General features: G+C 43.1%; 1 protein-coding gene across 6 annotated transcripts in view; it reads left to right on the forward strand.

The window, feature by feature from the left end:
* Window positions 1-25,200, forward strand: part of SMAD9 (SMAD family member 9) — a 79,546-nt gene that overhangs the window by 28,039 nt on the left and 26,307 nt on the right. For all 6 annotated transcript variants that reach the window (XR_009762878.1, XM_061628397.1, XM_061628398.1 and 3 more), the window contains 2 exons: window positions 17,449-17,703; window positions 18,634-18,744. Coding sequence is in view for 5 of the 6 variants with exons in the window: in XM_061628397.1 (XP_061484381.1) it covers window positions 17,449-17,703; window positions 18,634-18,744 (366 nt within the window). In the remaining variant the exon portion in view is untranslated. The remainder of the gene's footprint in view (window positions 1-17,448; window positions 17,704-18,633; window positions 18,745-25,200) is intronic.

Consider the following 25,200-nt stretch of genomic DNA (forward strand, 5'->3'; position numbering starts at 1 on the left):
TGACAGAGGCAGTGGCAGATACTGTGTTTGAGTCCCCTGGGATCATAAGACTTCAGCATTCATGCTGAGAGGGCCATCTTGTCAACTCAGGATTTGATGGCCTCTGTGAAAACCTTGGCAGTATCTCAATATCTGGTTACATGTATGGCAGTTCATATACTTCATCTGGTGTTCTGGATAGAAAGAAAATAATCTGGAAGGAGGGGACTATTGAGATGACCACTTTGTCATGGACAAATCATTTATCTGGTAGGGTTAAAGCTCACAGTGGCTATCAGCCTTCAGCAGGGGTATCTACACAGAGACAAGACTGTAATCCAAGCAAGCAAGCAAATCAGGGCTCAAGGGATAAGATGGTCCAAACAGGCGAAGTTGAGGTTGGAACAAGCACATCAGTGTTCAAGGGGCCTGTTGAGCCCCAGCTCTCTCATGAGGCCCAGGGAGGGGAAAGGCATGAGTTTCAGGTTCCCCAGCAGATAAAAGGCACGGAGGAGCCAGTAGTTGTTGAGTCTTCTCAAGACCTTGGGGAAGGGAGTGAGTTTGATGTCATGCCAGTTCCCACAGACGATGCTGCCTCCGAAGAGGACAACACGCAGCCCCCAGACATGCCAGTAGAGCCATTGGGCGATGCTTCAGAGCGTGCGGTAACCCCCCCTTTACTAAGCGGCTTTGGGGATGCTTCAGATGCTTCTCTGCCCCCTGACCTCAAGCCTGTCGCCAAGGAACCAGTTCTTTCGGACGAGCCGCTGGAAGCACGCCCCCCTTCACCTTGCTCTCGACGCCATGAGAAACGGACAGGGCAGAGGGAGAGCGTGCGCAGGAGCCAGAGATTACGATCCAAGACTTTCCCTATTTAATGCTGCTGCTATTTGATTAGGGGGCTGAGTCAACTTCTTTCATATGTTGCAGAGCATGTGTAGAGTTTAGTTGGGAAATTGTAGTAAGCTGGCAAGGGAATCTTATGAAGCGCACGGCCTTCGATGTATCCATTACTTTAATAAAACAAGAATTACTTGCACCTGTGTCTCAGTCTCGTGGTTCCCGCTGTGAACGGGCCAGGGCCAGAGGCAGGAGTTTAGTAAGGACCAGGCTAAGGATCAAGTGCTGGAGAAAATAGCACATTATCAGGAGTCCTCATCTGCTGCTGCTACTCATAGCAATGAGTTGGTCAGACTGATGGGCCAGCATCAGTGCCAGAGCTGTGTAGGCCTAGGTAATCGGGGATTTGCCTGTGGTGGTCAGCAGACAATTACAGCAGCCTAGGTGGTATCCTTGCAGTGCAATATTTAGCCAGTCAGATTTGCATAGAAGGCTGGTGGTACAGGATACAGCACCAGGTTCTGATTGCTGGGTTCACTTGTTCAAAAAAGTCCCTGGTGCCTTTCAGTGGCCTTGCAAGTGCAACTCCACATGGATGAGGAACCTATTAGGATGGTCCACCTTTGGAGGCTGATGGATCTAATTGGTTTTCTCATAGCTACGGGGATTGTCTTTCTGAGTCAACTGGTAGTTCTGCTAAAGCTCTGGGATTGGAAGGTAACCGGGGTGGTTAGAATCATAGAGTTGGAAGGGGCCTTGTAGGCCATCGAGTCCAACCCCCTGCTCACAGCAAGAAATCCACAGCTAGAGCATCTCCCGCAGATAGCTGTCCAGCCTCTGAAGAGATCCAGCGAAGGGGATCCCACCACCTCCCTAGGCAGTCGGTTCCATTGCCGAACCGCCCTTACTGTCAAGAAGTTCCTTCTAATGTCCAATCTGAATCTACGCTCCTGCAACTTAAAACCATTAGACCTAGTCCTACCCTCTGGGGCAGCAGAGAACAAATCTGTACCCTCCTCTATGTGACAGCCCTTCAGGTACTTAAAGAGTGTAATCACGTCACCCCTCAGCCTTCTCTTCACCAGACTGAACATGCCAAGTTCCTTCAAGCTTTCCTCATAAGACTTGTTCTCCATACTGGCTATCATCCTCATCGCCCTCTTCTGAACCCGCTCTAACTTGTCTATATCTTTCTTAAAATGAGGCGCCCAGAACTGAACACAGTATTCCAGATGAGGCCTGACTAATGCAGAATATAGTGGGACTATTACTTCCCTCGACCTGGAAACTATAGCTCTGTTTATGCATCCCAAAACCGTGTTTGCCTTTTTTGCCGCAGCATCACACTGCTGGGTCATGTTCATCTTGCGATCCACTACAATTCCAAGGTCCTTCTCACACGCACTACTGCTAAGCCGGGTATTTCCCATCCTGTACCCGTGCATTTTGTTTTTGTGGCCTAAATGCAGAATCTTGCACTTGTCTTTATTGAATGTCATTTTATTAATTTCAGCCCAATTTCCTAGTCTATCCAGGTCCCTTTGGATTTTATTCCTGTCTTCCATTGTGTTAGCTATCCCTCCCAGTTTCGTATCATCCGCAAACTTCATAAGGCTTCCCTCCACCCCATCATCTAAGTCATTGATAAAAATGTTGAAGAGTATTAGCCCCAGGACAGAACCCTGTGGCACTCCACTCAAAACCTCCTTCCAGTCCGAAGCGGAGCCACCGACGACCACTCTTTGAGTACGGTTTTCCAACCAGTTGTGAATCCACCTGACAGTATTTCCATGTAGTCCGCATTTGACCAGTTTGCTAATCAAAAGGTCGTGGGGGGCTTTGTCAAACGCTTTGCTGAAATCTAGATAGATGACATCTACAGCATTTCCACCATCTACTAAGCTAGTGACCCAATCAAAAAAAGAGATGAGATTAGTTTGACAGGATTTTTTCTTGACAAACCCATGCTGGCTCCTACTAATCACAGCATTGTCATCTAGATAGTTGCCAACGGACTCTTTTATTATCTGTTCTAATATCTTTCCCGGTATTGAAGTCAGTTGACACAAAGTTGTAGCTGTAGTGGCTAGCGGGGGGGGGGAGGTGCTGTACAGAATCACTGGTGCTTGTTGGGAGGGACAAGGTGGTGCATGGGATGGCAGTGTGCAGACACACCAATGGAGCCAATGCAGCACTCCTGCCTGTGTATGTGCAGAGGACTATCCTCCCTGCTACCTCACCCCTGCCTTGGTAAATCACAGCAGCTCTGCTGCCAGAAGGTCAGGGGTGTGGAATTAGCTATTGGCTCTTAGATAGAACTTGCTTAACTCCTTGGTCTCCTGAGAGGCTTGGTGCAATGAAACAGTTGTTATGATGACTAGTATGACTTGTCACAAATCTGACAAAATTTGGGTTAGAACTCATTTTAAAAACCACTGTGTGGAAGCTATAGTACAAAAGCATCGCCTTTGGTGTCAGCAGTACACTGATAATACCCAGCTCTATTTCTCTGTAACATCTGAATGGGGAGAGGTCATGCAAGCCCTGGACTGCTGCCTGGACTTGGTGGTGGGCTGAATGAGGGCCAATAAAGTCAGTCTGAATCCTAGCAAGACAGAGACACTGTGAGTTGGTAGTTCCTGAGTTCCGATCATTGGTCAGTTTTCTGTTTGGACGGGGTTGTACTCCCTCTGAAAGAGCAGGTCCGTAGTCTGGGGATGCTCCTGGATCCATCTTTGTCACTAGAGGCCCAGGTGACCTCAGTGGCTAGGAGTGCCTTTTACCAGCTTTGGCAGGTAAGACAGCTGCGGTCGTTTCTGGACCGGGATAGCCTGACCACTGTTGTCCATGCACTGGTAACCTCCAGACTGGATTACTATAATGCGCTCTATGTAGGGCTGCCCTTGAGGCCAGTCTGGAAGCTGCAGCTAGTGCAAAATGCGGCGGTGAGACTGCTCACTGAGGCAGAGTATCGCCAACATGTCACCCCACTGCTGAAAGAATTGCACTGGCTACCCATTAGCTACCAGGCTAAGTTCAAGGTTCTAGTTTTGGTGTACAAAGCCCTATACAGGTTGGGACTAAGACTGTCTTATCCCTTATATACCCAGTCGATCACTGCGCTCTGCAGGTGAGGACCTCCTGCAGATACCATGTTATCAGGAGGTCCGTTCTGCACAACATAGGAAATGGACCTTTAGTGTTGTGGCACCTACCCTTTGGAATTCCCTCCCCTTAAATATTAGACTTGGCACCATCTCTGTTATCTTTTCGGCGCCTACTGCAGGCCTTCCTCTTTCAACAAACCTTTTAAGTAGAGACCTTATCCCAGTCTAGGTCTGTGTTGGAATTGCTTTTTACTGTTTTTAAATCTTATCTTAAAAAAATGTTTTTCAAGCTTTTTAAAAAAATGTTTTTATTTATTGTGTTATGCCCCACCTTTTCTTCTGATGAGCAAAGGACAGGTAGCAACAGTCCTTTCAAACCATGTAAATATACAAAATCATGAAACAGCAATTAAACTTGAAACAAATTCATACCAACTATAAAAATGTAATAATAGGAGAACTGGGTGACCTTGGGCCAGTCACTGCCTCTTAGCCTCAGAGGAAGTCAATGATAAACCCCCTCTGAATACCGCTTACCATGAAAACCCTATTTATAGGGTTGGCATAAGTTGGAATCGACTTGAAGGCAGTCCATGTCCATTTCCATTTCAATGCATGCCCAACTTACCTAAATGAAGAACAAACTAGCCAAGATGTTGGAGATCCATAATCATGTCACCCAGCTGTTCAAACAAATGTGAAGAGATGCTGGAGAAGGGATTGGATTGGAAACGCAGCACAGGGAAGGTAGGATTTAACCATTCTCCTCTGCTCTCTCAATGAAAATCACAACCCTGGGCTATACTTGCACCATTAGGGTTTTGGTAGTCTTGTGATGTAATAATTTGCAGCTCAACTCATACTGTGCAGTTGCAAAATTCCCTAAATGAGTTCAGATGTGCCATGACAAAGTTGGATTGAGCTTCAGTTCAGCCCTTAGTGAAGTAAACACATGACCTCTTTACTATAAGTACAACTTGGCACAGGTGAACTCAACCCGCATTCTCACTTTGCCACTCAGTTCTTGTAAACTCTGCCTTGTCCTTTAACTGCTATCCTAAGTCAGGGCTTAACAAATCAGATGTGAAAAAAGCCATTGTGATACTGGATTCTTGAAATGTAAGTGAAACAGTTAACAGCTGTTTCTTCATTTGCCTTCTGAAAATGTTTCCAGCTGGTTATGTCTCTCACAGCTTTCCTCATATTAGTACTTGTCCAAGGTGCTGAAACTTTCTTAAAGCCATACCTGATGTTACGTTAGGAGTAACTATTGACTCTCCCAATATTCCCTGAATAGCTCCTATAGGGAACCAAACAGCAGTGCTGGGGGATAGACTACTTACTCCTTTACTGGGTTGTCCTGGCACCATATGCCCAATTTATATTTTCTTCCCAGCTGACTTTTGCCTTGCTGGTACCAGGAATACTCATGGAAATTCATGACAGGGTGTTGTGTTGGGGAGTGTGGCTTGCATGCAAACCTAATGGTGACCTGACGTTTAAGTCTCCACTACCTATGAAATCCCCCTTTAGGATGCACACCTTAATGTGGTGAGGGGGTTTGAGAGTGTTGAAGAAGCCAACAGCATTGTCAAGCAAGAAACGGAACGCATCAACATTACAATGCTTGGTGTGAGCGAACTAAAATGGACGGGAATGGGACATTTTCAGTCGGGCAACTACAAAATATTTTATGCAGGAAATGAGAAATTAAGAAGAAATGGGGTTGCTTTAATAGTGAGAAGTGATGTAGCAAGTGCAATTAGGCGCTACAACGCAAGGTCTGAGCGACTGATATCAATGAGATTAAACAGGAAACCTATCAACATAACCATCATCCAAGTCTATGCTCCGACAGCAAACGCAGAAGAAGAGGAATTGGAGAGATTTTGCGCGGAAGTACAGGAAGAAATTGATCACACACCCAAACAAGATGTGCTGATAATCATGGGGGATTGGAATGCAAAAGTAGGGAACAGAGAAGAATTAGGAATTGTGGGGAAATGGGGCCTAGGAGACAGAAATGAAGCAGGAGAACGACTTATTGAATTCTGTGAAGCCAATGATTTGTTTCTTGCGAACACATTTTTTGAACAACCGAAATGACAACTGTACACGTGGACATCACCAAATGGTCAATATAGGCATCAAATTGAATTGGTAGCAGAAGATGGAGAAGTTCCATAAAATGTAAATGTACTGCCTTCAAGTCAATTCCGACTTATGGTGACCCTATGAATAGGGTTTTCGTGAGGCTTAGAGGCAGTGACTGGCCCAAGGTCACCCAGTGAGTTTCATGGCTATGTGGGGATTCGAACCCTGGTCTCCCAGGTCGTAGTCCAACACCTTAACCACTATACCACACTGGCTCTCAGGAGAAGTTCCATACTTTCTGTGAAAACAAGATCAGGAGCTGACTGCAGTACAGATAATGAACTGGTCATATCAAAAATCAGAGTAATGCTAAAGAAGAACAAAGCAATCATAATGCCAAAATACAATTTAAATAACATCCCAGAAGCATATAAAGATCAAATAAGGAACAGATTTGAGGTTTTAAAGTTAGTTGACAGAGAACCAGAAGAACTATGGAATGAAGTCAGAGACATTATCAGGGAAGAATGCAAAAAGACAATACCTCTAGTTAAAAAGAAAGACCTCAATGAATGACTGAAGAAACTCTTAAAATGGTTAAAGAGAGAAGGAAAGCAAAAGCAAAAGGAGAGAGAAACACAGTTAGAACCCTAAATGCAACAATACAGCAACTAGTACATAGGGACAAAGAGAACTATTACAACAGTTGTTGTATAGAAATAGAAGAGGACAACAAAAAGGGTAGAACAAGAGCCCTGTTCCAAAAGATCAGAGAAATGAAAGGGAAATTTAAACCAAGAGTAGGGATGTTGAATAATCAAAAGGGGAACATACTGCCTGACCGAGATGAAATAAAAGGAAGATGGAAGCAATACACGGAAAAAATCTATAAAAGAGATGCCAAGATGACAGATTCATTCATGGAGGAACCTTATGATGAAGAACCAGAAATTTTAGAATGTGAGGTGAAAGCTGCTCTTAAAATACTTGGAAGAAACAAATCACCAGGAACAGATGGCATACCAATAGAGTTGCTACAAGCTACAGAGACTGAATCCGTCCAAATTTTGACAAAAGTTTGTCAAGAAATATGGAAAACTAAACAATGACCCACAGACTGGAAGCTTTCAATATACATCCCAATTCCAAAGAAAGGGGATCCCAGGGAATGCAGTAATTATCAAACTATTGCCTTAACATCCTAGGCAAGTAAAGTAATGCTCAAGATTCTACTACAAAGGCTCTTACCATATATGGAGCGAGAAATGCCAGATGTCCAAGCTAGATTTAGAAAGGGAAGAGGAACCAGAGATCATATCGCAAACATACGTTGGATAATGGAACAGACCAAGGAATGTCAGAAAAAAATCACCGTGTGCTTCATAGATTACAGCAAAGCCTTTGACTGTGTAGATCATGAAAAACAATGGAATGCTTTGAAAGAAATGGGGGTGCCACAGCATCCGATTGTCCTGATGTGCAACCTATACTCTGGACAAGAGGCTACTGTAAGGACAGAATATGGAGAAACCGATTGGTTCCCAATCAGAAAGCGTGTGAGATAGGGGTGTGTTTTATCGCCCTATTTATTTAATCTATACACACAACATATCATATGGAAAGCAGGATTGGACCAAGATGAAGGTGTGAAAACTGGAGGGAGAAATATAAGATATGCAGATGATACCATACTACTAGCAGAAACCAGTAACAATCTGAAACGAATGCTGATGAAAGTTAGAGGAAAGCACAAAAGCAGGAATACAGCTGAACATCAAAAAGACTAAAATAATAACAGAAGATTTATGTAACTTCAAAGTTGACAATGAGGACATTGAACTTGTCAAGGATTATCAATACCTGGGCACAGTCATTAACCAAAATGGAGACAATAGTCAAGAAATCAGGAGAAGGCTAGGTCTGGTGAGGGCAGCTATGGGAGAACTAGACAAGGTCCTCAAATGCAAAGATATATCACTGAACACTAAAGTCAGGATCATTCAGACCATGGTATTTCCAATCTCTATGTATGGATGTGAAAGTTGGACAGTGAAAAAAGTGGATAAGAGAAAAATCAACCCTTTTTAAATGTGTAGGAGGAGAGCTTTGCGCATACTATGGACTGCGAAAAAACAAATAATTGGGTGTTAGAACAAATTAAACCAGAACTGTGTTGCGCTGCAGCCAACTCAGAAGGGACAGGAAGGGGGGAGGCATGAGTTTCAGGCACCTCCGCAGCCAGAAGAAGCAGAGTTGGGGATTGTTGTGTCTGAGCAGGATTGTGCGGGAGGGGGGCAGCCTGCTCTCCAGCCAGTTCCCACAAGTAACGCCCTTTCCGAGGAGCCGAGCGCACCGCCCCCAGTTGATGCAGAGGACTTGTGGGGGGAAGCTTCAGAGTCAGTGTCAGCTCCTCCTTTACCAAGCAGTTCCCAGGAGGATTCCAGTGTGGCACCGCCCCCTGACCTCGAGCCCGTTGCTCGGGAGCAGGTGTCTTCAGATGAGCTGTTGGATGTGCGTCCCCTGTCTCCTCGTTCCCGTCGCCGCGAGAAACGGACAGGGCAAAGACAGGAATTACAAAGGAGTCAGGAGCCCAGCTACGTCCCTATCTGAGCAGGGAGGACCTCACATCAGTGGTACATGCTCTGGTAACCTCGCGTTTGGATTACTGCAATGCGCTCTACGTAGGGCTGCCTCTGAAGACAGTTCGGAAGCTACAGCTTGTGCAAAACGCGGCTGCCAGATTGATAACGAGGACCAAGCGGTCCGAACACATAACACCTCTTCTGGCCCGCTTGCACTGGCTTCCAATTTGCTTCCGAGCCAGATTCAAAGTGCTGGTGTTGACCTATAAAGCCTTATACGGCACGGAACCACAATACCTGTTGGAACGCCTCTCCCAATATGAACCTGCCCGTACACTGCGCTCTACATCGAAGGTCCTCCTCCGAGCTCTGACCCACAGAGAAGCTCGGAGGGTGGTAACAAGAACTAGGGCCTTCTCAGTGGTGGCCCCCGAACTGTGGAACAGTCTCCCCGATGAGGTCCGCTTGGCGCCGACGCTGTTGTCTTTTCGGCGCCAGGTTAAAACCTTCCTCTTTTCCAGAGCTTTTAATCTAACTTAATTCAGTTTTAAAGTGTGTTGTAATTGTTTTTAGATCTTTCATTCTCTGTACTTTTGCTGTATTGCTATTATTGGATTTTATTGTATTTATTTGTATTGCTTGTTGTTCACCGCCCAGAGAGCTATGCTAGTGGGGCAGTATAAAAATCTAATAAATAAAATAAAATAAAATAAATAAATAAATTACATTCGAAAACATTTCCTATATAAGCCTGCCGCTTCCAGTGGGGGGTCGTTGAGTCAACTTCCTTCACACGCTGCAGAGCATGTCTAGAGTATAGTTAGGGACTCTAGTGAGTTAGCGTAGGGTTTCCTATGAAGCGCAATGCCTTTGATGTATCCATTACTCTAATAAAACGAGATTTACTTGCACACACACTCCAGCCTCATTCTTTCGGCTCTGGACGGGACAAACTGTCACTAGAAGCTAAAATGATGAAACTGAGGTTATCCTACTTTGGACACATAATGAGAAGACATAATGGTCGCCTTGGTTGATGACCTCCGCAGAGAACTAGACAGGGGGAGTGTGTCCCTGTTGGTTCTCCTGGACCTCTCGGCGGCTTTTGATACCATCGATCATGGTATCCTTGTGGACCATCTCTTTGAGATGGGGCTACGAGGCACTGTTTTACAGTGGCTCCGCTCCTTCCTCAAGGGTAGGTCACAGAAGGTTTTACTTGGTGACTTTTGCTCGGACCCTTGGCCCCTAATATGTGGAGTCCCTCAGGGTTCGGTGCTGTCCCCAATGTTATTTAACATCTATATGAAGCCGCTGGGTGAGGTTTGGAGTTCGATACCATCAATATGCTGATGATACTCAACTTTATTTCTCCTTCACTCCAGATGCCAGGGAAGCTGTCCGGCCACTAAACCAGTGCCTGATTTCGGTAATGGACTGGATGAAGTTGAATAAGCTGAAATTAAATCCAGACAAAACAGAAGTACTCCTCGTTAGTCGTGGGATTGATCTGGAGATAGGGAATTTACCAAGGTTAGATGGGGTTGCACTCCCCCTGAAGACCCAGGTACGCAGTTTGGGTGTACTTCTGGATTCTGCGTTGAACCTGGAGGCCCAGGTATCAGCGGTTTCCAGAAGTGCTTTTGCCCAGTTAAGACTGGTTCGCCAACTACGCCCGTTTCTGGAGATATCCGACTTGTCGAAGGTAACACATGCCTTAGTTACATCCCGGCTAGACTACTGCAACGCGCTCTACGTAGGGCTGCCTCTGAAAACAGCTCGGAAGCTTAAATTGGTTCAAAGAGCGGCTGCTAGAATGTTAACAGGAGCGGGCCTACGGGCCCACACAACCCCTTTATTACAACAATTACACTGGTTGCCGATCTGCTTCCGGGCCCAATTTAAGATACTAGTTTTAACCTTCAAAGCCTTACACGGCTTGGGCCCTCTTTATTTATCTGATCGTATTTCCTTCTACGAACCTTCTCGGCCTTTGAGGTCCTCTAGTGATCCTCTTCTTGTAATTCCTTCAACCTTTAAAGTTCAGCTGATGGGAACCAGAACAAAGGCTTTTTCTGTGATTGCTCCCATACTCTGGAATTCTTTACCAGTTGAGGTGCGGCTGTCTTCCTCTCTTTTAGTTTTTCAACGCCAGGTTAAGGCGTTTTTATTTCGTCAAGCATTTAATTTAAGTGATGTATAAAATGTTTTTTAACTTTGATAGGTTTTTATGCTGATTATGTTTAGTTTAATACTGTTTTTTAGTATGTTAATTTTAACTCTTGTATCTGATTGCTTTGTTTGCCGCTTTGAGTTCTTTGAAAATAGAGCGGGATATACATTTTTTAAATAAATAAATAAATTCACTAGAAAAGACAATAACGCTGGGAAAACCTGAAGGGAGTAAAAAAAGAGGAAGGCCAAACCAGAGATGGATTGATTCCATAAAGGAAGCCACAGACCTGAACTTACAAGATCTGAACAGGGTGGTTCATGACAGATGCTCTTGGAGGTCACTAATTCATAGGGTCGCCATAAGTCATAATTGACTTGAAGGCACATAACAACAACAAACCTATGAAATGAATAAGCCCTGCACTCGCAGCTTTTCTTCACGAGCCTAGGCAGCAACATCAGGACTGTTACATCTACAGTCAGGGGCACATGAGGGCAATCTGCAAAATTTCCAAGGCTTCTTACTGAGGACAAAATTAACCCAAGTGTGTTGAGATTGTCAGAGGAAGATGGAGAAGACAACATGGTGTTGGGTGGCTCAAAGACATCCAAAAGGCAAGAAATTGACCGGCACCATGTCAGAGGCAAGCAGTACTGTTGAGCTCCAGGAGGAATTATTGGGAGCGGGGGGGGGGGATCCCTTAGTCCTTTAGAGATGAAGCTAGAGGCAGTTTCCTCTCAATTAATGAACTGCTCTTCAGATAGGCCTGGATAACCAGACCAAATTACAATTACTAAAAATCACAACTACAGAGCTGGAACTCCACCAGGAGGACCAAGAATATAAAAAGAATTTTAATGTGAGAGGGGTCCCAGAGAAGGAGGAAGGAGTGGATATGCTTGCTGTTATTACTTACTGGATGAGTAGCATGAACTTAGGAATTGCAATTGACATTAGTTTATCTAGAAGGAGTGCACCATCTAATGGGGCCCTAATTTTGGACAGATGACGCTTCCTGCAGTATTGTGATCCAATTCAAAAAATGCAGAACCAGAGACACAATTTTTAAAGCACTGTGCAATCTCAGATAATAAAGTTTGTGGGAGCAATTTTTGAAGTCTTCCAGGATATTTGCCTGGAGACCTTCAAGAGGCATAGAGCTTTTAGGCCCTACATGGCTGCATTGAAGGAAGCAGGTATCCCTTATTGGTGAGGGTTCCCCTTCAAACTGGTAGTCCAATACAAGGGCACGTTCTTGTCTGCAGGTGATATTCTGCAAGCAGATCTTCTGCCGAGAAAGAGAGGTAAAACGGGCCACCATGACTGTGCTGGGGCAAAGAGACATGGTTGGATTCAGCGATCAGGCAGAAAGAGTAAAGAAAAGGCCCTGCATAAAGCTGAAAAGTTGGACTGCTTGGTGCTGTTTATCTTAGATCATTTTACATGGACTTATTGCAGAAGCCATCTAGATGAGAACTGCTTCATGATAGGAAGCCCAGGAAAATAAATGAAAAATGGGCTCTTTTTGTTCCCCTACAATCTTGCAACACCCCTCTCTCAAAGGATTGGAGAGCTCTCTTGATGATTTATAGAGAAGAAGGTCCCAAGAGAGCTCACTTCCTCTCTTAACTGCTATGACAGGGATTGCTATCCTTTTTTGACAAGAGGACACATTTCAAATTTTGAGAAAATGCTGGGGGCACCAGTCACAAAATGGCTGCCATAGGGACGTGGCATACACAAAATTAGAGATTAATCCCCATAACTTTCCTCATAATTCTATTTCCATACTAGAACAGACAACCTGTTGAATTTCTGCCTACCATACAGCTGTTAAAGGCACAAGAACCCTGTTTTCCCCCAATGTCATCCCTAAACCAAGGCCTAGGCTGCCATCCTGTACCCACTTACACCCCATTAAATACAAAGAGACTTGCTTCTGAGTAGACATGCATGCCATTGTACTGTAAGTTAACTATATAGTGAATTCTTAATGAGTCCCTGGTCTTAGGTCCTGCAAAGCAGGAGAAATGTTTCATCTGTTTGCACAGTTATCATATTTGCCGTTTGCAGAGAGGGGGACTCTTTAACATTAACCCACACTTATTGTGTAGTAGTATTTGCAGAAAACAATTTCTAGGGATTATTTGATCTCAGGCAAACCCAGTACAGGAAAGATGTATCCTAGTTGCTAGGGAAAAAAGGACAAATTGTGGAGATTTCAAGACTAGAAAAGAAGACAAGAAGAAAAGACATAAGCAGGAAAAGGGAGGCCAAAACAACAGCTGTTATTGCCTGGTGTCCAAACAACTCACCAATCACATCTATGACTTCACTCATTGTGTAATAACACTGACAAGCTGGAGGAACCAGGCTGGCTCATTTCACAGAGATTGCTTAGAAGGATACCTGAACATTTTTATCCATAACTTACTTTCTAAGAGGGCTAGAGACTTACTTTAAAAAAAAGAAAAGTCAGATTCTGGGCTACCTGCAGAAGGTGCTACTGAAGGCCTTCATGGGCACCATGATGCGTGTGGGTGACAGGTTGGCAACCCCAGTGCTAGGATAATTGAGGTTTATGTTGTTTGCTGTCCTCACTTTCTGAAGCCAGTACACAAGATTGGGTCAGGGATGGAGCTATCCCAGAACTATATACTTGAACATTTCTGGAATTAGGCTCCTCTGGAAGTCAGCCAAACAGTGGAGCACGTGCATTTGTTGCTACTTTTATTGATATAATTCCTTCTTGTATTGGTAGTTCTTACCCTTTCTGCTATGAGATCACTGGAGCTTAAGGAAAGAAGCATAGAGTATGCTTGGTCTCTGGGACTAGAGTATGCCCAAGTCTAGAAATTGCATGTACTTGCTATGAATCAATATTTTTTTTAAAAAAAAGATGTGCATTTTTAAATGGATCTTGGGTTGCATTACTGGAAATTCAACCCATTGTAGGGTTCTCTGAAATGCTAAGCCTGTTTTCCTGTTAACTTGCTTGATTAGTCTTTTCCAAAGCTGTTTATATATGTCATGTATCAGCTTGTTGAAATCTGCTCTGAATTCCTGTCTGGAATTTTTTTTTTAATATTAATATTTGCACACACATTTCCCTTAAATAATCATTGTTGATTAAGATGATGAAAGAACACCCTAACCTTCTGTAATCTCAGATGTTCTATAGGTGAAATATGTTGGACATGGAGGAGTTTGCTTCGCACCTTCATTTTGGTCCACCTAGGGGCTATGCATGAAATGGAGCAGGCTTCTATGGATCTGCTCCTAGGTGAAAATGGAATATGGAACTTTTGAATACCCAGCAACTTTAACCTTTAGTGGTGGAGTTAGCAGTGCATGCCCCCAGAGCCCCAGTGGAGTATCTTCTGCTCGGGGTCTGAGCGCACCCACTGCTGTCTCCTCCACCTTCCCTGCCACCATTGATAAGTTGCTTGACCCTTGGAAGTCAGCAGAAGGGAGCTGCAGAGGCAGACACTTCATGAGCAGCAACAAGTATTTTGCAAGCATTCAGATTAAGTGCTCAGAAAATCTCAGCTCCTTTCAGGAAAAGCACCAGGATGCTCGTGCATCCCTAGAACTGAGTGAATAAAAGTTTGTTGTGTGTGCAGCTTCTTAATCCAGTCCAAAAGACAGCACTGTACGTGTATAACACTATCATTTAGTTGCTTCCAGGGGAGCTTCCCTGCTTGCCCTTCCTCATCAAACTAATATAATCTACACATTCTTTCTTGTATCTGAATCTCTTTTGTTTAAGCTTGGAAATGTAAGCAAATTGACTTCAGGAAACTCCAGGAGGGTCTTACATGGGCAAAAATAGTCTGTATGATGCAGTGGATGATGCCATCCACTTCCATTGCTCTTCTTTGAGATGGTTGCAAGGCATCATCTGAAGGCACATGAAACAGTAAACTTACTGTTGCTAAGCAGGTCTAGATCTGAATGGTACCTGAATGAGAGATTGCCAGAGAATCTGGCATATGCTACCTTGAATTCCATTATGGAAAAAATCTGGACATAAATAAATAAATAAACAGATGGGTGGAAACCTGTTTTTTCCTAATATTAGCTAATTTATGAAAATCTTCCCTTTTTTTAGTAACAGTGATGAGTAGTGATAAGTTGTGGGCTGGATTTGGCCCAAGAGCAGCTTGTTGTCTACAACTTTCTTCCTCTTTTGAAGTTTTCCTATCCAAATACTGTTTTGTTTCTCTGTTTATCTACAGTTGCATAGAGATGCTGGGGATTGAACCTGGGACCTTCTGCAAGTGACTGTGATTTCTCTTTTAAACAAATAATTTTTAAAAATTGTAATTGACAGCAGCAATGGAACTCATCTTAGTGGCCATCACTCCCTCCCTCACTTCCCTCCCACAGCCCACATGCCCTGAAATGACACTTTATCATACTAAGGAAGCATGTGGCCACCATCCTCCCAAAGCCACCTCTGAGTGACACTATAACATTGTTCCTCTGTCCTCCCAATCCCTTTTCCTTTTGTGTTGTGTCTTTTCAGATTGTAAATCTGAGGACAGGGACTGTGTTATTGCTGATATTTGTAAGCTATTCTTCAGTGCTATTTCCTTTTTTGTCTGTAGAGCGGGGTAAAAATGATTGGAATATATAAAGCTCAAACCTATTTCCCTATAATTATTTTACGTCTCCTTTCTAATACTGTTGCCATCATCTTATAACCAGTCATAATTAAACAATGATACTGGCTGATATGATGATTCATTCCTTGGATCCTTTCCTGGTTTACACAGTATTTCTCTTGTACCTGGCCAATTGCAGCTTTGGGGGCACTTTGTGTTTTAGTTTGGAAAATGATTCACGGTGGAAAAGTTAGAACTCTCTCATCTCCCACACCATTTCCCTTATCATATTTGCACTCCCTTCCTCCGTGGTTGCATTAATAGGGAAAGAAATGTTGGGAGATCAGTCATGTATCTCATGACATAATGTTTCATTAGATCCATGAATCAACAAAACTTCTTTTCTCATGTATTTTTTATTACATTGGTTTAATGGAGTTAACGAAATGTCGGAAAAAGCATTATCATATTCTGGGGGTAACTCCATCTGGCTCTTGAGATTTATTGTCCTATAAAGATGTAATAGTTTCTCTGACTTCTATAGTACTTGACCTTTCAAATTTCTATCAATTTCTGATAAATGTGGCTGGCTTTATTATGTATTGTCATAAAATCCTCCAAATTTAGGTGCTGCTTCCCTAATCATATTATTATTGCGACAGAGTGGTCCTTGTTTTTGATGGGATAGATATATTATAGTTTTCTTCTTTTTTTAACTAGTGCAGAAGATGAGCATTTCCCAGCCAGTCTCCTTTCCCATTTCAAAATACTTCTGCTACATGTGCAATGTGTTTTTGCACACGTTGTGTAATTGTGATTTGAAACTCAAAATATTAATGGCGACGTATTTATGATTTTACTTTAATCAATTTGAACTTGATAACAATAAGTGTGAGTACATTTTCTGATTTTTAAAAAATAATTGGATGTTTAGAATAAAAAGCTTGTTATTACTTATTGCATTTATTACTTGCTTTTTTCACAAAAAGTTATCTAAGTGTTTGTACCCTACACCTGTACTGTCTTTAAGATATATGTACCAAGGTAATTCAGATGCTATGCAAAGGAAAAGCGAATTCTGTAATGTTGCCCTGGGCTCCTGCTAGAAGGAAGGGCGGGATATAAATGAAATAATAAATAAATAAATAATGAACATTGAATTAATTTGAACACATCAGCTTATTTTTCTCCTGCCTAATCAAAGGGCATTGAAGCCTTGCTGCCTGCACCACTGAAAATTCTGCTTGGTACTCTCTCTCTCTGTCTCTGGTTTCTGAGAGTTCAGCAGTTTTTGCCCACAAATTTTCAGGCCATTGCAGCCTTAAGGACTAAAGGCCAACTTTTTAAAATGTAAAATTGGAGTGGCAACTGTAACTTGTACTACTTTCTTACACAGGCTAGCTCCACTGAAATGTGGGAGGAAGAATGACCTGACTGTTGTGATTTAGGTCATCTGGTGTTGAGTGTCCATGAGGCAATGGCTGCTGATGCATCTACTCATGAGAAAGCCAGTGATCATGAAGAATGACTTACTGTGCAGTTTCCTGCTGCAAAGATGCATGTGTATGCCTTGCTGACTATCAGAGAGATGCAGAGGTGGGATCTTGAGAGAGCCGAAACCATGACAATAAGGAGGAAGAGAGGATAAGTAAAGAGAAGATGGGGTGGGGGATTTGTGAGCTTTCACAGGTCTCCCTTTGTGGCATTCCTCATATGCACCTAAAAGTTCTTTAACATGCTTTGTCCAGCGTTCCCAGAATACCATAGGATGGAACAATATTTTGGTAATCTGTCTTAGGGCCAGATCTCAGAAGAAGCATAGCTTGTAACTATGGTGAGGTTACAGATCTGTGGCAGAGCACATGCTTTGCATGCAGAAGATCCCAGATTCAATCCCTGGCATCACTAATTGAAAATATCAGGTAGTAGGAAAGACCTTTGCCTGAGACTCTGGAGAGTTGCTTGCAGCCTAGAGTAGAGGATGATTGGATGAATAGTTTGGCCTGGTATAAAGCAATTTCCTTATGTCCCTAACTGCATACATGTTTTTCCTCTTGTTCTAGTGTTGCCTCCAGTTCTGGTTCCAAGACATAGTGAATTCAACCCACACCTCAGCCTCCTTGCCAAATTCCGGAATACATCTCTTCACAGTGAGCCACTAATGCCTCACAATGCAACCTACCCTGATTCTTTCCATCAACCTCCCTGCACCCCTTTCCCAGCATCGCCCAACATGTTCTCTCAGTCACCTAGCAGCATGAGCTACCCTGACTCACCTGGAAGTTCCTCTGCACCAGGAAGTCCTTATCAGCTCACAGGTAAGAAAATCAAAAAGTTATTTGAAAGTCCAGCTATGTAATATCTACAGGATTGTCCCATCCTGTATATCCTTCATAACTGTTGACACTCAAAGAATTCCAGAAAGTTGATGAGGCAGGACTTCATTTTGCAGAAGCCTTACCAATTTATCCCCAACAAAGCTTGTTCTAGCTTTAATTACACTTTCTGATAATTTACATGAGACAGAAAGGAGGCTAACAAGTCTGTAATGTTCCAGATATCCCTTAACCCCTTTCTAAAAATGGTTATGTTGGCTACTCTCCAATCCTGTAGGCAGGAAGATTATTTTAATGATGTCCATATGTTCATTAAAGGTCAGCATTTTCACATTTGAGTTTTTTAAGAGCACTTGGATGAATGCCTTCTAGACCCAATGCCTTTTTAAATTGCTAATTGGTCAGTTAGCTCTAAAACAGCATCCTGTGTTACCTCTGTTTGACCATAGTATGTAGCCTCTCATCCATTTTTCAGTCTAGGAGGCAACTCTGTTAGCAGTAACGGATGCCATGCTTTGCCTGAACAAAAGATTCTCATGGATGGATGTTTCATCTGATCAGGGCCTGAGCATTGGTGGGGTGAGGAGAAAGGATACACTTTGCTTTACCTGGAAATACATGGAGGCCAGCCCAGGCTGCAATCCAGTTACCATGGTGGTGGTGGGGGATGAGGACTGTGGTATATGTGTGTGTGAGCAGAGGGGGTCTGTGTTATAAGTTGCTTGGTTCCTATATCTGATCCTTCAGCTGAAACAAAAACTCTAAATCCATCTTAAACTGAATCCCTTTTTCATCCAGATTAAGTCAGAACCAATGTTTTAGTCTTGCTTCTTCTCCAGGGAGCATGTACTAGTCAGTTAATGAAATGCCAAGCCCTGTAACTTTCTCTTTTTTTATTTTACTCATTTCTAGTTGAAACGCCACCTCCACCTTACAATGCAAGAGAAACACCCAGAAACCACAATGGACGCCCTGTACATGCAACCTCAGAAAATCAGTTAGTGCTATCATTGCCCAATGGAGGTAAATCTGCTGATGAAGAACCTGAACGTATGTAAATATTTGTATTGTTTTCTAGGGGGAAAGACTTGGGCAATGCCTGAATTTATAACCCTCTGACAGAAAATCTTCAAATCTTTAACCTTGATTAAAGGTGATCCTTTACAAAAATGCTTCCAGTGCTGAAATCTTCAAACCACTTTATTACAGAGTGTTCTTGGAATAGTTCTATTGATGTGACTGGAATATTGGCAGAATTGCTAGTTTGAAGATTTGAGTCTGCTACCTCTGAAAGCAGATGAAACATATTAGCCATTAGGCTGATAAATGAAAGCTCAAGGAAGTAGAAAGGTTCTAGTTCATGTTTAGGTCATGCTCTGTGTCCCATACTTTCCATGGGGCCTACCTGGTAAAAGTAGTCAAAATAAAGGCATCCACTCATATCTGTTCAATTGAATCTCCAGATTTATTAGAGAAGTATTACGTCACAGTCTCTGTTGAAAGTCTCAGTTCCTTCCAGCTCCATGTCCTTTAGCAGACCTTTCAATCTCAGGGCTATTTCCACATTCCAGAAAAGGTATTTTCCCGAGGCAAACAGTAGTCGTCTGCTTCAGTGACCTCGGCAAACTTAAATTAATGGCGTCTCTGCCTCTCCAGGGTGCAGGGGGGCTAGGTATCCCTGGACTGTGGCCATACCCAATAGGTCTTCAGGGAATAACCTGGTGAGGAAAGTAAGGACCAGCAGCGGCCTAGCCCTCTTTTGTGTCTCTCCACAGGGCTTCCTCCTCCTCTTCCCTCTCTCTGAGGCCTTTTATAACTTTCCTGACTCCCCTCCCTTCCTCCTGCCTTAAGGCATGACAGCTGGGCTCCTTCTCCTCCATCCGTGCCACGCTCTTTTCCCCCCACAGGTGGAGTCTCCAGACAGTGTCCGAATAAGGTTTCCTCAGGAGACACTGCCTGGGTTTTGCCTTCTGGTATGGATTGGGGCCTACTTAAGGGGCCAGGGGCTAGCACAGAACTGGCGGCCCATCACACTCTGGAAGAAGGCTTTCTATGTGTGTGTCAAGCAGTGATCCCATCACTTGTGTGGCTGCACGAGACACCCCTTTGCTCTCTAAGAAACTTTTTTAAAAATCAGCACAAACCAAGGCAGATGAGACCAGTATTTCATTTCTGTGTATGAAAGTTATGCAGCCTTGGGTAGTATCTGATAAACCTGTTGGCCAGGATCCAAAAAGCTACTTTAAGCATGTTGCTGTTGAAGCTCCCCACAGTTTCAAAAGCAGTTTGCCATGCAGCAGCAATAGACTATGTGAGAAACATAAATCCAAAGCACACTTAAGCATGTAACATGTAAGCAAGTAAGGCCATATTAACATCCTGTGGTAGTTTATTTTCCAAATTACTGTACAAATTTATTTCCTTTCCTTGACTTAAACCTACTGCCTATCAGTTTTATTGCAACAGCCTGAAATCTTGCGTTTTGAGAGAGCAAAGATTAACTTCATTGCTTGCTCTTTCCACATCAAAAGCCTCCCCACCTCCAATAAGCCAAAACACTTGAGTTAAAACTTTATTTCCATGCTCCTGATTATGGCAATAGTTTTGTAAGATATGTCAGTTTTTTGATAAAGTTAAGTTTAAGTAAATTATTTAATTGTCCTTTTCTGTACCTACCTTCTCCATCTCGTAACATTATTTTTGAGATACAGTGATCAGAACTACTCACAATGTTTGATATATGGAAGTGTGAAAGCACCCTTACTGTACTGTGTTAACTATCTCTAGATAAACTGGTAAGTAAGGCTGCATTCATCCTTCAGCAACACAAAAGGGAAAGTGGAAAAGCACACTTTACTTTTTCATTTAGCACTGTATCGTCACATTTCAAAAGATGCAGGTATGCCAGTTCTCTTTACAACATCCCACTGATAGCAAGTAACATAAAAGTAGCAAAAAGTGAACACTGGTGCATGCACATACTGTCTTTTAATCAGAGCTTGAAAGATTACTTTTAAAAAGTAATGTTACAGTTACATGGTCCAAAAAAGTAGTAATTACCGTCACAATTACAATTGCTCTGAAAGTAACTGATTACTTTACTTTTCCTCCAAAGTAATTACTACAATTACATTTCAGTTACTTTAAAAAACGCCTACAAGGTGCTGGCCTTGGCTGCTGCACATCTAAGTAGCCTAAAACAACATTAAAAATAAACAAACACATACAGAGGTAGTAGAATAATTATTTTTATCCATAAGATAGCAGTGGTGGTCTCTCCGCTGGTAAGGGTGGTGGGGAGGGAGGCTGAGGCCACTACTCAGATCTTTGCACGTCAAACCAAGTGCAACTCCCTACTCAGCCAGCCAGCATAATCTCTTTCACTTAACCACCTCCCAGACCCTGCCCTGCCACCAACTAAAGGACACTCACTCAAGCAAACATTTCCCCCTGAGATGCAAAAAAGTTAAAATATTGCAAATGCAGCACAGTAGCCAGAGAGGGTGGGGGAGGCCATTTTGTATGCCAAGTGATTTTAATAAACTCAGAACAATTGTAAGTACAGTTCCATGGCAAGCCACCCTAATGAGAAAAGGAGTCCAAGATGGTGGGAGTTTCTAAAAGAAGAAATTCTAAAAGCGCAATGGCAAGCAATTCCAACAAGGGAAAAAAGGGGAGAAACAACAGAAGAAGCCAATGTGGATTCACAAAAAGCTTAGAGATGACCTGAAAACAAAAAAGGACACATACAGGAAGTGGAAAGAAGGCCAGGCCACAAAGGAAGAGTATAGGCAGGTGTCACGGAATTGCAGGGATGGTGTCAGGAAGGCTAAAGCTGAGAATGAGCTGAGGCTAGCGAGGGATGCTAAAAGCAACAAAAAAGCTTTTTTCAGGTATGTCCATAGTAAAAGACAGAGAAAAGAAATGGTGGCACAGCTACTCAGTGAGGATAGCAAAATGATAACAGATGACAAAGAAAAGGCAGAAGTGCTCAATTCCTACTTTGGCTCAGTCTTTTCCCAAAAAAGGGCCTATGACCCTCCCAGGAAACATGAAGTATAAGGGTCAGGATTGGAGCTTGAAATTGATAGACAAATGGTCAAGAAATACCTAATCACTTTGAACGAGTTCAAATCTCCAGGGCCTGATAAACTGCATCCTAGAGTGTTGAAGGAACTGGCTGAAGAACTCTCAGAACTGCTGTCTATTATCTTTGCGAAATCGTGGAGGACTGGTGATGTGCCGGATGACTGGAGGAGAGCTAATGTTGTCCCTATCTTCAAAAAGGGCAAGGAGGAGGAACCGGGGAACTACAGACCAGTCTGTCATGCCCGCCCGACCCTCAGGGTCCCGGGAACATGCATCAGGCTCAGACCCCCACCCTTAGGGAAATGAGACTGGAACCGAAAAGCTATTACTTCACCCTTGCCAAGGCTGTGTACGCTCACAACAACCCTGCAAGGTAGAAGGTAGGCTGCCACCACCCCTGTATACTGGTCCACTCAGAGCCAGGGGATCTCTGAGCCCAGAAGGTATATAAAACCAAGGTCCTAAAAGGCAAGAGTCACAGTTACACTCCTTGCCAGGCACCTCTGGTTTAACACTTAAAATCCAAGCTTTCAACTTCTTAACCCTCTTTGGTAGTGAGTGACTGAGATTGGGTCAAAACACTGAATTTAGTACCACCCCTTCTCTCAAATGAACACACCAGGTTAAATAGAAGTAGCTTTATTAAAAAATATATAAGTGCACATATCATATAACAGCAAGTAATCCTTTAAGACCATTCACCCAACAAGGGTTTAGGTTCTTACAAGAGAATTCATACACACAACAAGAAAATAATAAACTAGCTCACCTAACTACTTACATACGAGGTAGTTGGTTGCGTGGCACCTCTCCTAAGAGAGATGGATGTTCAACATAAAGCAATGGAACCAGACATAGGTTGCCTTCCCATAAGCAACCCCAGGAACCATAAGGCAGAAAAGGTTTGGAACTCTGGTGCCAGTCAGCATAGGCAGAGAACAGAGAACAAAGGCTATGGGTCCCTAGCCCTATACTTAAGGGAAAAGGATCCTAACGGTCCAAGATTAATTGACCAATCAGGAATTGACTGATGTAACTTTCTTCTCGATGTTTCTCACATTTTCGCGCCTTCAGGCCCCCCTCCCAACGGTGTTTTCCAACTGCATAGGCCAAGGATGACCTTGGGTGCCAGGCACTTGCTAATCAGCAAAGATAAACAGGTGCAGCTTGTTAAGGCTTCTTCTAACCGTCTTCAGCTAGAAAAATGAAACTTAACTTTACAAATTGGCAAGGCTTGTCTTTTCTGACTGTAACCATCTCCCAGAGTCCCTTACTGGAGCCAAAGTGTTGTCAGCAGATTTTTAATAACTCATGACCATTACAGGTTCATGACACGCCCCTTTTTGGGAAGATGATGTCAGAACTCTGGATAGTTCTGCGTCATCGCCACAGCAACCAGGGATAAGGGAACAATAATAAAAAAAAAATAATAATAAAAAAAAATTCCACCAACATTACACTATATACAACATATATTAAAAAAAAAGAAAGAGAGAAAAGAAAAGAAAAAAAAAAAAAACAAGTTAATACATTTTTAAGCAAGTGAGCTACTTCTTGACTTATGCCTTCTTAATATATACTAAATTACAAAATAACAACAAAAGGGAAAAAAAAATAAGGGACCCCTAAAACACCCAAGAAAAGAAGACTTTATTAAAAAATAAAGAGATAGAATAAAAAATGGGGTGATCCAAAAACTGGTCCAGGTTCAAAAAAGGTCATAAGCCATAAATCTTATAAAAGTCCATAAAACATATTAAAAGCGTAAAAGAGTAAAACAAGGTCTAAAAACAATCCAGAGGTCATCAGAGCCGGAAAATCAGTCCGTGGAATAGGCATGAATCAAATGTCAGTCAACTGGAACAGGTAACCGAGATAGGACATCTTCAGCAACCTCCACAGCAGGAGTGCAAGTCAAAACCAGGTGTTTCCTAGAAAAATATTGCTTCATCATATTCACATGGTATACTTTAGGTTTCTTATGGGATTTAGGGTCAATTAGCAGATAGTTGGTGTCGCTCAACTGGGCCTTGACAATCAAAGGGCCTTCCCAGGCCACCGACAACTTATTGTCTACTTGGGCTTTTAGTACCAAAACTTCTGACCCCTCAACAAAGTGTCTTTCTTTAGCGTGAGCATCATAATGGGCTTTCTGCTGTTGTTGAGCCTCCCCCAAATTCTCATGAGCGACAGCCAAAACATCTCTTAAAATATTCTGTAACTTCTGGAGGTAAGTTACTACCGACACAGGCATAGCTTCCAACCTTCCTTCCCACTCATTCTTGAGTAATGACAAAGGCCCCACCAGATCCCTTCCAAAAACTAGCTGGTTGGGGCTATAGCCCAAGCTGGCAGAGGGAGTAGCCCTATAGGCAAACATCAGGAAAGGTAAAGCTATATCCCACTCTCTAGGATGTTCTAACACATACGCCCTTAACATTTTATTAATAGTGGCGTTCATTTTTTCACATAGCCCATTCGAGGAATGGTGACCAGCAGTCGTAATGTGATGTTCCATGCCAGCAAGTTCCCAAAGTTTTTTAGTTAACTTGGCCACAAAACTCGGCCCTCGGTCTGACAAAATAGTCTTGGGAAACCCCCAACGCGAAAATAACTCTAACAAGGTTTTAGCAATGACTGGGGCAGTGATGGAACTCAAAGGAATAGCTTCAGCAAATCTCGTGGCAAAGTCAATTACAGTCAAAATAAATCTTCTCCCAGTCTTAGTCGGATTAAAAGGGCCGATCACGTCCACAGCCACTTGAGCAAAAGGTTCTGCCACAATCTGGGATACTTGTAAGGGTGCCTTGGGGTGATCACGCGCATACCCAAGTTGTTGACAAATATCACAGGATTTTACATATTCTTTAACAGTCTTAGCCACTAAGGGCCAATAAAAATGCTGGGTAACAGAAAACAAAGTCCGTTTCACACCCAGGTGCCCCGCAGTCACAACATCATGGGCCAGCCGCAATACATCCAGGCGAAAAGGTTTTGGCACAACTAATTGTCTGACTGGTTGCCAGTCCGTAGAATTCCCCCCAGGTACATGTTCTCGATAAAGCAAGCCTTTGTCCCAATAAAATCTCACTTTCACAGTCTCTGATAAGGCAGGAGGGCTTCTCTCGGCTTCTTCTCTGCAGTTTTGCAAACTCTCATCCTTCAGTAAAGCTGCCTTAAAGGCTTGGGAGCTGGCTGCCAGTAATTTACATTCCTCCGTCTCCCCCACACTGGGTTGAAAGGAGTTTTTTCCCTGTTGTTCGGGCAGGGTCCCAGCCCTCCCAACGGCAGCCCTCTCTTCCTCGCCACCCAGAGGCCATTTCTCCCCACAGTCTTCCATAGGTTGTGACAAAGTTTGAGACCTGGTAAGAGCGTTTATTTCCGCTTCAC

This window comes from Rhineura floridana, chromosome 5 (genome assembly GCF_030035675.1).
Source record: "Rhineura floridana isolate rRhiFlo1 chromosome 5, rRhiFlo1.hap2, whole genome shotgun sequence".
Lineage (NCBI taxonomy): Eukaryota > Metazoa > Chordata > Lepidosauria > Squamata > Rhineuridae > Rhineura > Rhineura floridana.